Source organism: Mesoplodon mirus, assembly GCF_964341445.2.
Source record: "Mesoplodon mirus genome assembly, chromosome: 4".
Classification (NCBI taxonomy): domain Eukaryota; kingdom Metazoa; phylum Chordata; class Mammalia; order Artiodactyla; family Ziphiidae; genus Mesoplodon; species Mesoplodon mirus.
In genome coordinates, this window is record NC_138979.1 from 12,570,787 (window position 1) to 12,588,994 (window position 18,208).

The window sequence follows — 18,208 nt, forward strand, 5'->3', positions numbered from 1 at the left end:
GCTCTAGAGCCTGCGCGCCACAACTACTGAAGCCTGAGCGCCACAACAAGAGAAGCCACCACAATGAGAAGCCTGCACACTGCAATGAAGACCCAATACAGCCAAAAAAAAAAAAAAAAAAATCCCTTAGAGAGACTGGAGGGATAAAAGTTTGGGAGACTGTCACTAGCTTTCAAATTAATAAGCAATTTTCCCAACGTCATTTGTTGAATATCTTTTCCTTTTTCAATGATTTATGATGTTTCCCTCATGTTAAATGATAAACTGAGGCGTGTTAAATTTTTAAGAGTTTATTTGAGCAAAAATAAGTCATGGGGAGGTAATGTACGAAATAAGGAATATAGTCAATAAAATTGTAATAATTTTGTATGCTGACAGATGGTAACTTAGACTTACTGTGACGATCATTTGGTAATGTACATAAATATTGAACCACTATGTTGTACACCTGAAACTAATATAATATTGTATGTCAATTATATTTCAATAAAAGGGGGGAGGGATGAGTAAAAAGAACAAATTTTTTTTTAAGTTTATTTGAGCGAAAATTGATTCGAGTCAGGCAGCACTAAATCAGAAGTGGTTAGGAGCACTCCAACACAGGACTCAGGGGATAAACTTTTAAAGAGAAAAGGTAGAAGAAGCAAAGCAAGGAGGTTATTGGCTGTAGCTTAAGGGATTGCCTTCTATGGAAAAGCCTCATTGTCTGTTTGTGACTGGTTGTCCTTAGGTATTGATTTCTTAACCTTGAGGCATTTACAGGCTCAGGTTTGGGTTTGCTTAAGTAGGCTGCTAAGGTATTAGAGCCACCTCAGTCTGATGGCCTCCTTGTTTAATTAACACTCATCATATGCCAACAGTAAGGTTTATCTCAAGGTTATCTCTGCTATTTTGTGGCTATATAAGATTATCTATGCAGTGTTATAGCTCTCCATTGCTGTTTTGGTATTTAATGTTTTTAACATTATAATATGTTAATATCTGGTAAGTTTGGGTCTTTTTTCATTAGTTCTCTTTCTCGAAAATGTCTTTGTTCTCTTATTTTTCCACATAAATTAAAAAATAATTGTGTTTACTTCCATTCCAAAACGGCCTCCTTGGCATTTTTATTAAAATGGAACTGTTTGGAAATTTATTCATGAATTTTGGAAGAAATTTGTATCATTTAGAATAGTCAGTCTTCCTATCCAAGAATATTTCTTGATTCACTTATGTCTTATTTCATGTATCTCAATGCAGTTTTATAATTTTATTTATGTAGGTTGTATATCTTTTTCATACAACTAAATTATTCCTAAATAGTTTATGTTTTTAGAAGATGAGATAATTTTTGTCATATTTTGAGTATTTTGATATACATGGAAACTGTTGATTTTTAGCAGCTTTATTGAGATATAATTTACGCAGCATAAAATTCACTCATTTAAAGTGTACAGTTCAATGGCTTATAGTATATTTACAGAGTTGTGCAGCCGTCACCCTAATTGATTTTTTTTTTTTTTTTTTTTTTTTGGCTGCATGGCTTCTGGGATCTTAGTTCCCTGACCAGGGATCAAACCTGGGCCCCGGCAGTGAAAGCGTCGAGTCCTAACCACTGGACTGATAGGGAATTCCCACCCTAAGCTAATTTTAAAACAGTTTCATCACCCCCCAAAGAAAGCTTGTACCCATGAGCAGTCATTCCCTATTCTCCCCTCTCCCTTTTCCTCTCCTGTTTCAAATCTCTGGCAACTGCTAAACTCCTGTCACTATGGATTTACCTGTTCTGCCTATTTCATATAAGTGGGATTGTACAATATGTGCTCTTTCAATTGACTTTTACTTCGGCATAATGTTTTTGATGTGAAACCACTCATTTTTATAACTACTGTTTCCAACCACTTTGTTGATAGATTTCCAAATGTGGGATTATCAGATCTCATTTGAACAGTTCTTAATTTATTCGTATTTTCTTTTTATTTTATTTATTTATTTATTTGGTTGCGCCGGATCTTAGTTGGGGCCGGCGGACTCCTTAGTTGTGGCTCACCAGCTCCTTAGTTTTGGCATGCGAACCCTTAGTTGCGACATGCATGTGGGATCCAGTTCCTTGACCAGGGATCAAACCCCGGGCCCCCTGCATTGGGAGTGTGGAGTCTTAACCACTGTGCCACCAGGGAAGTCCCATTTGTATTTTCTAAATATTTACATCTACTAACTGAAAATGATAATATGCCTTAAATTCTCAAATGTATATCACTTTTTTACACTAGACAGAAGTTGCAGAACAATATTAAATAGTACTCAAAAGAGTGATCATTTCCACTGAATTTGAAGGGAATCCTACCTATAATTCATCATTAAACATAAGAACAGCTTTTTGTTTGGAATAGTTTATTGAATCCATTCCTTGTTGGAGCAGCTGGATGGAAGGAGGGTCAGACTAATTCGTCCTTTGAGATGGGCTGATTGTAGAAATGTCATTAACCTACAGTCTTGGTGCATTGGGCAATAAAGTAAAAATAGAATATATATTTATGCGGGAAGGCCAAAACTGCATCAGAAAAGTAGGTCAAAAAAGAGTTAAAGTCAGAGGGACTTGAGATGGATGTTAGGTGTACATAGCCAAATGGGGATCAGGGAACCAGAGAAGATTAAGAAAAATCAGGCTAGAATGGATGACACAGAGGTGGTCTAACTCCTGAGGTTGGGTTCTTAAGTGCTCCCAGAAAAGCGTTGCTGAGATGAATCAAGTCCCTTTACAGAGGCCCAAGTGGTTTAGACTCTGCCCCTCATTCCTGAATGGAGAAGGACTGGGCGCTTCCTCGCCTTGTCAAGGTGGGGAATCAAATGTGTATCCTAAGGAGGGAGCAGAATTGGGGTAGGGACACAGTTCTTTGGCACTAATGCATTGGGAAAACCTATAACCAGCCTCACACCCCATGTGATGCATGTAGCTCCTGGCAGAGAAGAGAGTCCTGTGGCTTTTATAAAACTGAACAGTCTGAATTAGACTAAGACATGTGTGTGTTGCAGAGGCATCAAGGTGAAGTGCAGATGAAGGCTGGCAGCCTGGTGGAGGTGATTCTCAGTTCAGACCCTTTGGCATGGAACATGGTTTAATTTTGCTTTCAAGTTTGGAATACGCTCACTTCCTGTGTCTTACGTACTGTGTGTACTTAGATGCTTCTTTAGATGATGGCCTCCCAGGTCTTTTAAAGAGAATTTTAGAGAGACTTAGCAGCTTTATTGTGTTCTCTGTCTACACTGAATGATGAGGCTTTTCTTATACATAGAATAATTTGTGACTAGCCCAGAACTGTGCATAGTAGGTCCTATGAATATGTACAGAATAGATGCTCATGTGTTCTTGCAGGACTCTTTGTGTAGAAGAGCTCTCTTAGGGTGCCAGAGTAAGAGGAGAATACGTCCTATTGTTCAAAAGCCTTAGGCACATCCAGAGTGCTTGAAATAGAACCATCAGAATTTCATTTCCTCAAATCAAATCACCTCCCTCTCCTTTACTAACTGGGGGCTAATGAATGAAGTCATTACCTTCTTAGTGGGTATTCTTTCTTCTGTGAGTAAAGTCTGGGCCAGTCAGAGGGCCTTAGGGAACTGACTGTTGGGGGGACTTTGGAGGAGAAGAGGGGGATGGGGAGGGATGTTTGCCCTGAGAAAAGGACAGGAGTAGAGAGAGCCCTGCATAAGCTGTACCTCCATTGTTCTGCGCAGACCTGATCTCCTGGAATCTGACATAGTCTGGGGCTCCAGTTCTTTTGTCTTAGGTGGCATTGGTGACAGGGCATTAGTTAAAGATCTGTGAGTAACAGTGCTTGGGGAAACTTCCTCCTTTTCCCTAGGCAGATAATTAATGACAGTGAAAGCAGTTATCACTTAGCGATGTATTTACTATGGCCCAGGCACTCTGCAAAATGCTTCATGTGTAGCATCATATTGATTATATTTCTATAAAAAGACAAAAAAAAGACTAGAGTTAAACTCAAATGGATTGCAGAAAAATGCAGATTTTAATACCTAAGTTTTTATCTCAATGCCTTCCTTTTCGGTGAGACTATAATCGGTGTTCAGAAGGAAAGGTAAATGGAACTAACTCCTCTTCTGAGTGTCCTCACTCAGATATTTGGAGAAAAGCCTGATATTCATGTCTTCTCCCCTCTGGCTAAGCCATCATCTACTGGAATGGAAAATGGTTATAACTTGACTTCAAATATTCTCCCATGATGTCTTCCCCATCAAATACTCAATGTGTCTTTTTTGGTAACTTTGAAGAGATCTTGCAAACAACTCGTAGTTCATTTTGCAGAACTGCAACCTTTTTATGGATAGCAAGTAGCAGTGCTTGTTTCAAGGAAAGCATTTCAGGTTTGTCCTCTTCTTTACTTTCTCAAATGTAGATGAAGATTCAATTCAGAATTACCCAAATCTGTTTCAAGGCTGTCATGTTAAAAAATGAGTTTGTTAAAATGGTAAAATAATAGTTTGTTTTTTGTTTTTTGGGTTTTTTTTTAGCTGCATTGGGTCTTTGATGCTGCGAGCAGGCTTTTCTCTAGTTGCGGCCAGCGGGGGCTACACTTCATTGTGGTGCGCGGGCTTCTCATTATGGTGGGTTCTCTTGTTGCGGAGCTCGGGCTCTAGGCGTGCGGCCTTCAGTAGTTGTGGCACATGGGCTCAGTAGTTGTGGCTCGCGGGCTCTAGGGCGCAGGCTCAGTAGTTGTGGCTCACGGGCTTAGTTGCTCCACGGCATGTGGGATCTTCCCAGACCAGGGCTCGAACCCGTGTCCCCTGCAGTGACAGGCAGATTCTTAACCACTCTGCTGCCAGGGGAACCCTAAAATTGTTTTTAAAAGTCTCTGAACGGTGGGCTTCCCTGTTGGTGCAGTGGTTAAGAATCTGCCTTCCTAGAAAAGGAAGCCAGGCTCAACCCCTCTCCTCCCCTGCAGGCTGCTAGTGTAAGGGAGCCTGGGACTGGGAAAGGTCAGGAGCTTTGATGGGTAAGAGTCAGCTGGATTGGAATTTGGGGGTTTGAGTTTTGGGTTTTTAAAAATTTTTGGGGCCCTTCCTTCTTTCTTTCCTTCCTTCCTCCCTTCCCCTCTCTTCTTTCCCTCTTTCTTTCTTCTTTCTTTCTTTCTTTCTCTCTCTCTCTTTCTTTTTCTTTCTTTCTGTGTTTTTGTAGCTATCTAAGAGTTAAAAAAAAAAGTCATGGCACTTTCCCGAGAGTTCTTCTAAGAGATTGAAACATGAGACAGGATATCAGATGTGAAGGGGTGGTGAAAAATAAAAACCTGCTTTCTGCTCACCTCCTCTTGAGCCCAGCTCATTCAATAAACACTAGTAAAACATCAGAAGCATTCCTGGAGATGAAGAGAAATGAATGCAATGTGTTTGAGCCTTACGATTACTTTATGAAATGTCAAAAGTGAAACTTTTTTTCTTCCAACGAACTCTGGCCCCCGCTGCCCTGAAGTCCAGAGGGGCCGAGTGCATCCTAAAGGCAGGTTGGCCCCAGCGATGCCATGTGTGTGCAGCATCTCAGCCCAGTTTCTGGTGGGATTTTAAATGAGCTCCCAGAGGTCATTTGTGCTGTGTTATAAAGGAGGTGACTCGGCCAGCTTGTCAGAAGCATCTTTGTTTTGCTATTTTTTAGGAGGACAAATAAATCCATCCCATTCAGAACATAAAGATTAGTGAGCAAAAAACAAGTAATAAACAAATGGACCCAAGAAGAATGTTTATAAGATATAGAAAGAACAGAGCAGTGGAAGGCAGGTGGGCAGGGGAGGGATGCTAAGGCTTCCCAGAGCAGGTGGCATCTGGGTTTGGATGACAAACAGTAACAACAATAATAAACACTGAGATATAATACTGGGAGCTGACGGTGCTGTAAACACTGTCCAAAATTGTTTACATGCATTATCTTATTTAATTCTCACAACAATTCAGGTAGTGTTATTGTTTGTCCCATTTTACAGATGATAAAACTGAGGCACAGGGGATTTAAGAAACTTGTTCAAGCTCACAAAGCTACTAAGTAAGTGACAGAGCTGGTCTTCAGGCCCAGGCTAACCTATTCTAATGCCATTCAGGAGATTGACAAGTAAGAGCTGATTAGGTGGCCTAGAAATTCCAAGTGCGTGGAGACCTGTGGTCCCACGGTGCTTCTGAGAAATTGCCTGCTGAGTATCAGCACTGATTAAATGCCCAGGCTGGCGGGGGAAGGGGACAGAAGGCTGGCACGAGTCAGGGGGCAGGTCAGCCAGCAGCAGAGCAACAGGGGTGCTATTTTGTCCACTGTGCTAAGGGATTTGGACTTTAGACTATGGGGACGGGGAGAGTTGCATTTTAGAAAGATCCGTTTGGCCACAGGGTGGAGATTGGTTGGAGAGGACAAAAGAAGAGTCAGGGAGGTGAGTTAAGGGCTAGTACAATAGTCCAGGTGAAGACAAGGACTCCCACTGTAACTGAGCAGGACCCTAGGGGGCATTCCGGGGACAGAGCCCTCCCCCAGGTCTCCTGCTATAGCTCCTTTCTGAAGTACCCAGATAACGGTATCTGATGCACATTTCCTGAGTTGTTTCACAGATGCTAAAACCTCCACCAAATGGAAGATGTTAACCACTTGATGACCATGAGCACCCAGCCCTCAGGCCTCCTGGAGCCTAAGGACTGATAATATTAACCCCTGTGACACCCCCCCCCCCACCGCTACCTCACCGTCAGCCACTCTGAGAATGGTGCACGAGCTGATGGCACATCCTGGGCTCCCTTCCCTCTCCTGGCCTTTAAAAATATTTTGCTGGATCCCATCAGGGGCTTCGGGTGTTTTGAGCATTAGCCGTCCTGGACTCCCGGCTCGGCGCCATACAATAAACACACGGCACCGCAACCCGGTGTCGGTAGATCGGCTTTGCTGCGTGTGGGTGAGCGGCCCCCGGATTTGGTGGTAACATGAAGGCGGGGGAACAGGGAAGGGGAGGGTGGGCTCGGGAGTGATTTAGGGGTGGGTTGGACGGATTTAGTGAGGTGAGGGGAGAGGGGATCCTTAAAATGACAGAAAATCGGTTTCTGGCTTGGGCTGCTGTTATAAATGGGGGAGGTAGAAAGGAGGAGAGTGAAGATGGGAAACCTCCGCTCAGACCTGTTGGATTTGAGCTGCCCTGTCACTTACACTCAGAGCACCAGTGGGGTAACTGTCTTAGTCTCTGCAGAGCGTTTGAACTGTAGACATAAACAGAGTAGACGTGAAGAATAGATCTACATACTCAGTGCTGTTCTTTAAAATCTCCCAATTAAAAAGCTAATATTGTCATATGGATTGTTCTATTTTCACACTTTTTAATTCTACTGCATATTCACTTACTGATGTTTTTCATTAGTGTGGTGTAGACTGTGTCAGTGTTATGCCCTCAGCTTGACTCTTTTTTTTTTTTTGTTTGTTTGTTTTGTGGTACGCGGGCCTCTCACTGTTGTGGCCTCTCCCGTTGTGCAGCGCAGGCTCCGGACGCGCAGGCTCAGCGGCCATGGCTCACGGGCCCAGCCACTCCGCGGCATGTGGGATCCTCCTGGACCGGGGCACGAACCCGTGTCCCCTGCATCAGCAGGCGGACTCTCAATCACTGCGCCACCAGGGAAGCCCTAGCTTGACTCTTAATGCTACCTCGACGTATTATTCTTCTTCTCAGTCTGCCAGGGTTCATCATATAACATTAGAACAATTTTAGTTTGTAAATCTAACTCTCTGAAATATAATATATTAGCAGATATGGTTAGGTTTTACTATATTTCCTGAATGTCCATGTGTCCAAATGTATTAGTAACAAACAAATGACAAAAGTAAAATAATTCTTCTGTAATTCCCAAGAGTCCAAAATGGACAAAATGCTTTTGCACGTATGTGTTGAAAATGAGATTTTTATATGTTGGCAGTAAAGCACAGCATCATTTTTAAAGCATTTTTCCTTGTTTTGGTCTTGTGATACAATTCTTCAGAGCAATGACTGCAAATAGGTGAGCACCTCAATGCTTAAAATAGGCTGTCGAGAAATGCTTCTTCTTCTTTTCACATCTCCGTTCCAAACCGCTGAGGGGATTAGTTGCACCACTGAAGTACATTTCCTTTCTTACATAGTAAAAATTTTTGCTGGCTTCCTTTCTGGAGGAAGATTGAGGTAGGACATTCACAATCATGATGTGGATTTACTATTAAGGTTTACGATTATTATTATTATTACTGGCATGGCTGACGCAGTCAGACTCATGCTTTGTCTCATAGAATAATACTGTGCCGTATACCATGGCACTTTAGTGTATTGTTCAATATAAACATAGTTGTTTATTAAAACTTGTGTGCAAGTTGCAAAAATAAAATAACTTTACAAGACAGGAGCTTGAATAAAACATGAAATGGTTTCTGCTGGTGCTAGCATGGTGTCTGACTTTTAATGCTGCTTTTTCCCCCCAGCAATACTTTGAGGTAGAAGAAGAGAAGACACCTGTGCATGACACAATGACTGTCAGAATGAAGATTTTGTTAAAAAAACTGAAGGAGAAAGAAAAACTCATTAAGGAATTAAGAGAAGAACTGGACCAATATGAAGAATTTGGATCTCAAAAAATTGTAAGTTTCACAGCAAAGAGTAATTCATTTTAATACATATAAATGAAGTTACAACTGTCTAAAAGCTTGGGGTCGGAATAAAGGGATTACAGTGCATGTATTTTGGGTATCTCTCCACAACATAAGCCAGTCCAACCCTTTTCTGCTCGACACCATAGTCTAGAAAACCCATAATAATTATAAATAGGAGCAATATAATTGTTCTCCATTTTTAATTGTAATAGAAATAAAATAACCTATCTCCCACTACAAAAATTTCCCCACCCTAGAAGAGAATGTAAAGAGATTTTTGTTTTAATTCGGAAGAGTCCCACCTTTTTTGCAGTCCAGATAATTTGAAAGACACAAAACAATCTCAAGTCAGAGGCTTCCAAGAAACCAACTTGGAACAGGATGACCTTAAGTGGAAATGTCAAGAAGGAAAATTCTCAGAGGGTTTTCACCCTCTTCTCCCCGTTGCAGTAGGAGCCAGGAGCTGCTTTACTGCTCAAAGCACTGACGAGAACAAAAAATGCAAAGAGAGAGAAAGCAGAAAGGAGAGCTTAGCTGCCTGTCAAGGAGGTGAATGTGAAGGATCTGGAAAGTGTGGACCCTAGAGGCGAGTTTATTTTCATCTCAGATCAGCTCTGAGCTGCCGGCTCTACTGCCCAAGCACAGCCCAGAGCCATAGAGGGGTTTTCGTATTAGGTTCTAAGAGCAAGAAGTGGATGGTTTGAGTAGGAGAGGCCAGCAGGGAGGCCAGAGAATCACAGGCTGTTGAGTGTCAACTGGCAGGGGTACCTCCTCACATCACAGCGCAGTTTACCGATAAGGAAGCTGCCGTACACCCCGGCCGCAGCTGGTAAATGCTGACGTGGCATGAGAACCGAGCTCCAGCTGAATCCAAAGGCCCGCATGAGGAGGGAGGAGCTTTATCCTCTGTATAGAGGAAGAATTAAAGTTGCTATATATATATATATATATATATATATATATATATATATATATATATATATATATATACACACACACACACACATTATATTATTATAATAGGTTATGGTATTATGATCTATAGGTATATCATTATAATGTATGTTATAATTAATATATAGTGTATATTAATACCTGTATATAGATACACATAAATATCAACACATGCATATAAATGTATGGAAAAAGCCTGAGAAGTTATACATCAAAGTGTTAACACTAAGAAGAAACACTTGCGGGTTTCTGGGCCCTTTAAGTGCAGTCCTTGGTTTATCTAAGTCCCACACTAGTATTCTTACTTAAAACCCCAAAGTTAGAAACGATAAGAAATTGAACTTGCACCATTCTAAAGGACTTTATTTACAAACTGGGGAAGGAGTGCTTTGTTTAATCTGTTAGAATTCTCTATGTTCTAAAAAAAACCAGAGCATCTTCTAAGCAATGTGTTATTAAGTATTATTATCGTAGACCTAATAAAATTGAATATTATTTCTTTCTACGTGTTCTGATTGCCTTGGAGGGAGAGGCACATCCAATTTTTGCATTTACTTTTCTTGTCTTGGGTCTACATTTACTCTTATTTTTTGGAGAAGATAATTTAATAGAAAAGGCTGAAAAAAGACTAACAGTTTTGGCTTTTAATCCTGCCTTGGCTACCAATGTCCAGTATCAGTTAACAAGTCAATTTTGATCCATTTGTTTCCCATTTGTGAAATGGGAGGTGATACCTGCCTAGCCAACAGAGTTATGAGGAGGATACCTGTTGTAGTGGATGTGAAATGCCGTGAGTTCCTTGAAGAAAGACATGCATATAAATTCTAGTTATCATTATGAGGAAATACACAAGTCCTTACGACCATGTGGTTTACATTCCATGAAGTGCACTGCTGAGAACATCCCAATTTGGTAATTGAGCTTCTTCCAGTAAAACACGAGGTCTTTTTTGGCGTGTTTACACCCCTGAGTGTCCTCAACCCGTTAACTGGTCTGTCTGGACGTTAACTGGTCTGTCTGGACGGCCTGAGTATAGAGGATGAGGGTAGGCGGGGCTTGGTGAGGACCACAGAAAGTGGGAGGCTGCACCCTGCTCTTGTATAAGAAGGCGTTCTCTGGCTCGGGTGGCATCCTGAAGACCTTGGTTGTTTCACTGTAGTTTGTCCCCAAGGATACCACATCAGTCTTTCTGTAAACACCTTAAGATTTGAGGAAAGTGAGACTTCTGATGACCCGGGTGTATACATTTTTCCCAGCTCCTTAGGACCCCAGCAAAGCGCCAGGCTAACTGAGGACAACGCAGAGCAGGGCTAGTGTACATTTGGGAGGACGGACATGAACACTGCAAAAGCAGATCACGGGTTATATAAAATAAACGTCTGAAATTTTCTTTTTAAAGATCCTCTAAGAACTAGCTTTCCTAGAACGCCATGCCACTCAAGTTCTAGGTGATTTACCTTTTAAATTTGAAATTTCATCTAATACGACTGCTCCCTCTAGTGGTGTAAAAAACTTGCGACAGCAAGTATCTGAAACTAGATTTGGAAAACCGAATTTGGAGAAACAATTAGAAAATTTCAATGCAGCAATGGAAAAACTTGCAAAAAGCTTGAAATAAACAAACTGAATAAACAGTAAGGAAACGCTCTAGTTTGTTCTTTCTCATAGTCCAATTATATAAATCGCTGTATAGTTAATAGTCATAATCCCTCTCTAGGACTGTTGTAGAATGAAATCTAAGAATATGATAGGAAGGGGAAGGTTTAATAAACAGCTAGTTTAACTTATATTTATGACAAAATGGAAATCAGAAAAAGGAATCTCTTCAAGTTCCAGAAGCCTCATCTCTCCAGGTCAGAACACGTTTAATGTTGAATTCCTGCCCCCACCTCACCCCCCAACCCCAGACCAACTACATTCAAGGGCTGAGTGTCTTTTCAGGTTCTGTAAAAACCTGCAGTGACTTAATGGCACACTGCTGTAGTTATCAGGTTGCCATGCAGTACGCTGATAAATCCACTTGAGAGTTGCTGAAGAAACTAGCCTGTCGAGGTATGTGTGCCTGTGTGTCCGTGTGCCCAGGCACATGCATGTGCTTTCAGTGCAATTGGAGTTGTTTTGAAAAGATTTTTCAGTTTTCTTTCTTACCCAACATGGTTGAGCTATGCAACTATCACACCCACATCCCCTCCCCCCCACCAATAGGTGAACGTAACTATTTGTTGCTGACAGTTCTGAAACAGAGCTGTCATTCAAAAGTGGCAGCTCTGCAGGGCTGCACTGCCCCAGTGTGCCGCTTTCCTGGTTGTCACTCACTGGGAAAGCACCTGCTCTTCTCCGTGACTGTCATGCAGCATGGGCATGCAGCAGAAGCCCACTCCAGCCGCAGCATCAAATTGAGATGTCCAAGTACTGTACGTGGAGCCTGCAGGATTGAGACGCCAATATGGCAGAAGGGAGACTGCTGGGAAGGCACCTGCGCTGCTCCAAACGGTGCTTCTCAGCCTTTATTGTGTTATTGTGTGTTTGGGTCACCTGCAGCTCTTGTTAAGATACAGATTCTGGGCTGGGGCTGGAGATTCTGCATTTTCAAAAAGCTCCCGGGTGATGCTGAGGCTCCTGGTCCTTGGACCACATTTTGAGTGGCAAGGCTCTGGAGTACACCTGTTTTCAGAAACGATTCTTTCATGACTCAGTTTGGGATTCGGAAACCTGGGAACAGTGATACTGCACATCTTGGCTCACCAGAGAACTGCTATAGCATGTAAGCCACCACTTGAAGTCCTAGCTTTCACTACACGATAGAAAAACTCTCAATTGGCAAGTTACTTTATAAATTTAAATTTCCAGAGTGACTATGGATCACACACAGGCTGTCTTAGGCTATAATGTGGCTTTTAATAGCTTTAACTAGTTAGCCACCTTTTAATGATCTCCATCCTTCTTAACTTCGGTTTGTTAATGCAGTTTGTTTTAAAGAAGTCTCATGGTTTAAGTGAGCCAAAGCTAGTGGTGTGGGCAGATGGTAGAAGGAACACCACCACAAAACCTGCCACTCAGAGTGTAACAGATGACCGTAGCCGCCCAGAACTATCCCTTTGTTCATTTTGCTAATGAGTGTCCTCGTTGCTGTGAGAATCTGAATAGTTAATTACTTGCAGTTCCTGCAGCTGACAGATGGTGGGGACAGAGCTAAAGGTTAACCTCTCAGGAACAGGGGCTGTCGATGGATTTGTAGAGAAAAAAACCCCTCGAGTTGGACGCGTTTCCTTGTTTCCTGCTTTTCTACCAGATTTTTAGAAAACCCACTTAGGTGTTAGCTGCTACCACTAGTAAATTTTACACTTCATCTGATTAATTCAAATAGTTCTCGTTTAGTTTATAATAATGGGTGCTCACGTAATCCACAGTGGATGTTCATTTTCTGCCACTGTTAGGAAATGTATGCTTAAGCCTATTAAGGCAGATGTTGTTTGTCTTTAAGAAAGCTTTTTTAGTCTATAAATACATTCTGTGATGTTCTCAAGTTGAACCATGTGGGACAAGAAATTAATGACTGGGATTCTTTATTAAGAAAACAGTGTTGTTTATTAGCTATTAGATTTGTTAGTTAAGAATGAATTGGGGTTAAATGGAATGGTGACTCAAAATCATGAAGATTCATAATTGGGCTTAGTGTAAAATTTAACATTATTTTAAGTATTAACTCTGATATAACTAACTTCATTAGTAAGTCACTTGTTTTTCAAGGATTTATTCATGTACTATAAAACATTGTACCCACTTATTTTTCTTTTGAACCATTATGACCACAGAGGAAAACATTTTTAATAATTTACTTTCAGATATCTCTAAAGTTAAATAAAAGTATAGTTCCAAAGGGACACCAGTTATATTGGGAGGAATGGTTTTGTTTTTGAGAGGAGAATTTATTCTTGTGTATTTGCAATCATGGCATTGCTACAAAAAGAATAGCTTATAATTCATCTGAAGATTAATTTAAAGTTCAAAAGTATTTCTAGTGTCTATATTAATTTTGAAGGAAGGCATGTAGACGCTTCTCTCTTTTAGTGTAACAATACAATGACTTTCAAGCACGCTCTTTAGTATTTTGAGATTGCATAATCAGTTTAATATTTTATCATCATGAAGTATAAAGTTCTACACCAGCTTCTCCAATTCTTTACATCTTAATTCAAAAAAAAAGTACGGCAGTGAAATCTAGACAGCCATAAGCAAACATATTCAGATGTTTTCAAAAGCTTTGAAACAAACAAGAAGAAGAAGAAGAAAAGAAGACTAGCTGTCCCCATAAGCTTCTACTGCGTAAGAAAAAGCTTCTCCCATAATGGACGTGGCAGGATTTAAACAAAAGATGCACATAATAAAAATGTAAATGAGTTTGCTTTACTAAAACTATAACTTTAAAGTCTTTTGTTGTAAGTTATCCTGAAACCTTCTTACAAGGTAATCACTGTTTGCATAGAGATTTAAACCGAAGTCCTCAATAGCATTAAACGCCTGCACAGTCCCAGTGTGACAGGCATGCAAAGCCACGTTAATGTTCAGAATATGAATTGCCTCTGGGTGGCTCCTTCACCAAGCAGAAAACCAACTGTGTGGTTATCCGTGTGCCTGATGGACTCCATGCGGCTCCCAGCCTGAAAACGTCACCACTTTGACATGTGATGTGCTCCTCATGACACTGGCAGCACTGACACTGGGGAATGCCACAAAGGCGACAAGCCCCCCTCCTTAGCCGTGCGCTTTGCCCCGCCCCCCCCGCGCGGCTGCCCTCCCCCCCATCCCCCCACCCCCCGGCTGCTGCCCATCCGCGGTCTCCCCAGCCTGCCTGGTTACGGGGCGGACAGCACTTCAGACACACACAGAGGGAAGTGTGGGTGGAGGGGCCCCAGCTGCCTCCATAATGAATTGACCTGAATGATGAGGGCACACAAACAGTATGATATGCATTATTCCTGTCAATAAACTGTCCCCATGTGCTGTGGTCTTTGTACAGAATGTACTGCAGCCTTTCTCCCAGCAAGCTCTATTTAGTCTCCTTCCTTTTTACTATTCATATTATAAGTGTGTAATAGAATTCAGAAAATTATATGATAGCTCTTCTGTATCTGTATTGTCTTGTGTTGCATATTTAAATCCTTGGCTCCCTGCTTAGAAATATGGAATTCTCCATCTTTTAGGACTCCTTTATCAAAGACGGCAGCCCTCTAAGAACAGCTCTGGAAAAGGAACATTTGGAGTACAAAGTGGAAAATGAGAGCCTGCTTCAAGTCATTTCAGAACTCAAAGAAGAAATCCAACTCAATCTAAAAGAAAATTCAGTATTAGGTAACATTTTAAAGTCATTTTTGAGAAAACTCTGTACATTGGGCACTTTATAAAATTCATAGCCATGCTTGTCTTTTCCAAACATATGTTTGTTTGGTTACTTACATTTAAAACATCAGTTTCTTAGCCACTTTTGATTTTCATTCTTTTCTTGAGACAGAAATTGGTCATACTCCCCTAGCCATGCCTTTTTAACTCAGGGTGGTTGTTTTTTAAGCCAAGCATTGGCCTCTGAAAAAAATGTGCTAATCAGTATTCTATATCACTTAGAAATATTATAAACAAATAGAAACTTGTGCTGATTTCTGTTTCATGTGCTTAATCAATTATCTAAAATTTATAACATTTTAATATTTAAGCATAATATTGGGGTGTGCTTTGTGGAGAAACAGAGTTGGCCCTTCAGAAAAATATGCTACTACTTACTACATTATCTTCAATTTTTGGTACAAATTTCCATTTGTAGACTTTAACCCCTCTTTTTTATATCTATAACCATTGGTAAATATTGCATTTAAATCACCAAGTTAGATTGCTTTAAAGTCTTTACATGCACTGGTATCTTTGTATTTATGTTAGTCACACAATGATGCCCTTAATCTGCAGTATGAAAAGCTGTGAGTAGGCAATTCAAAATTTACAGCAAAACATTGATAAAATCAGATATAGGACAATATTCCTTGCATGTAAAATTATACCACGCCAGTGTAGTTTCATTTCTCTTCTGATGTGGTATAGTAATGCTTTTTCAGGTTTCGGTAGTTCTTACTGAGTCATAAAGTACCACCTGCTAAAGCCGTTTGTATTGGCTGTGACTAACAGCAAAAATGTCTCTTGCTAGTATCGATGAAAAGCTTTCAACCCTCAGCCACACTTGGATCTTGAACTTAGTTCTTAATCCCTATCTGACCAGCCATCTGAACAGCAGGAATAAGGCTGTGAATGTCAAGGGCAGTTGTGAAGGTCACAGTCCTGCTAGGACTTGCGTCCACCATGCCTGCCAGCAGTGTACAGCCTGCCCTGAAGCAGGCAGATTGAATACAGGGCCATAAGCTTGTAATTTCATGGTTGGCCTCTCTCTCCTTTTGTTTACAGAAGATGAAATTATAAGTCTGAAAGAGATGGCAGAAAAGGATCATAAAACCATTCAAAAGGTACTGTAACTTTTTTACATTGATGAATGACTCTTTTCAATGGAAATACCAGCATAATTGGTGAAATAACCCTGTGTCCCCCTTGCCTTATGATGTAGAGAAAAGTCAGTTTCTGTATTTAATCTTGCCCGTTACTCAGGATTATTTCTTTAGTAATGAAAAAGGATTCCCATCTTGAAAACAAATTCATGTTTTCTTTTATTTGGGATAACTGAGTATCTACCTTATTGACTGTAAGAACTGAAAAAGCATATGACACAGGGAGTCCGAAGATGTGCTTGTGGAAAAATGATATTATTATAAATGATCAGCCTTATTTTCAAATCAGATGCTGGTTTATGTTCATTTTTCTGTATATGAATGAACTTGGTTTGTATATCCAGGAAATCTGTATTTAGAGCAGGAAATTCTTTTGATATCATGAAGATCAAGATTTCCTGGGGCATCTAATGCCGCACGCATTAGAACTGCCGCGGCAGTTCCTGCCCTCCACACCCACGTCAGGGGCTCCTGCTTTGTGCTTTCTTAGCTCTCAAAACCCTTTTCTGTGATGGTCAGTCTGCCTCGCCGAAGACCCCACAACCCAGAGACAGTACTATCTTTCCGTCTCTGATCTCTTCCCAGCGCTCAGCACGGTGCCGGCGCACTTAAAAATAAAAATACTCTCTGAGTGACTCAGAGAATGAGAATGTACTTAGAGTTCATAAAATTCATAGACGAAACGTGGATTTACAGCCTCATTTATTCCAAATAAACATAAAGGTTTTCCGCGAACTGAATCGAGTGTTAATTTTTAAATAAAAATTAATTAAAATTAGATAAGATTAAAAATTCAGTTCCTCAGTCACACTAGCCTCATATCCAGAGCTCAGGTGACTTAGATTCAGATTTCAACCTGATTTTGCAGCTCTGGGTAATTCTTAGGTTTTAGATAAAATTACTTCCAAGAACTATTTTGTAAACAAATGTATACCATGATCGGTCAGAGTTGGGAGATGTCTTCTGTGATCACTGAATCCATCACGGGTTTTCACAACATGATGTCATTTTCTTGTGCTTCATCCTGTTTTCAGTGATGAGGGTGCAAATGCCATTCTTACAGAGATAACAAGAGTCTACAGAACTGACAAGTTTAACTTTCTTGGCATCAAATTCTAAGGTTAAAAAAGGAATCTCAGCTTTCTAGTTTCGCTTAATAACCTGCAAGTTTATTAAGTTTATGTAAATGTTTCTTAAACTACTCAGTCAGTACTGTCGCTGGGAAAGATGAGTCAGATGAGCCTACTCTTCTCTGGGGGTAGTTCAAGGAAATTAAAGCAGAAACTCTCACCGTTAAGCCATTAGTTAGAAAGAAACATCCCCCCTGAGTGGCTGGTTATATACCCTCTGTGGGTTTAAGTATTTCGATTAAATGCTGCCTCAGCTTTCTAGAGCCGCAGTGCCCCGTGGTAGCCACCAGCCATGGGTGGCTGCTGAACACCAACTGAGAAACTGAATTTTAAGTTGTTTAATTTTAATTTTTAAATTTCAGTATAAAAATACTGATATTTGTTTCAGTTACTGAAAAACTTTTATGTATATTTTGAATAACTTGAATATGTGAATCTACCTTTTTATTTGTAAATTTTATGAAATCTAAATGCAGATTAAGTATCTCCCATGAAATTTTAGCCCCCAAATTGAGATGTGCTCTAAGCGAAAAATACACGCTGGGTTTCAAAGACTTAGGTACCGTAAGAAATGTGAAATATCTCACTAATGATTTTTAATGTGGATTATTACCCATTTAAATGATACTATTTTGAATAGCTATTGGGATAAATAAAATATATTATTAAAATTAATTTCACCTGTTTCTTTTACCTTTTTTTTTTTTTTGCTGTACGCGGGCCTCTCACCGCTGCGGCCTCTCCCGTTGCGGAGCACAGGCTCCGGACGCACAGGCTCAGCGGCCATGGCTCACGGGCCCAGCCTCTCCGCGGCATATAGGATCCTCCCAGACCGGGGCACGAACCCGTATCCCCTGCATCGGCAGGCGGACTCTCAACCACTGCGCCACCAGGGAGGCCCTCTTTTACCTTTTTAACAAGGCTATAAGTTCAACTATAAACTGTAAAGT

General features: G+C 40.7%; 1 protein-coding gene across 1 annotated transcript in view; it reads left to right on the forward strand.

The window, feature by feature from the left end:
* Positions 1-18,208, forward strand: part of LOC309802829 (uncharacterized protein C10orf67, mitochondrial) — a gene marked incomplete at its 5' end in the record, with an annotated part of 117,096 nt that overhangs the window by 35,299 nt on the left and 63,589 nt on the right. Inside the window, 3 exons of the mRNA XM_082618719.1 lie at positions 8,462-8,617; positions 14,788-14,935; positions 16,031-16,089. Coding sequence (XP_082474845.1) covers positions 8,462-8,617; positions 14,788-14,935; positions 16,031-16,089 — 363 coding nt within the window. The remainder of the gene's footprint in view (positions 1-8,461; positions 8,618-14,787; positions 14,936-16,030; positions 16,090-18,208) is intronic.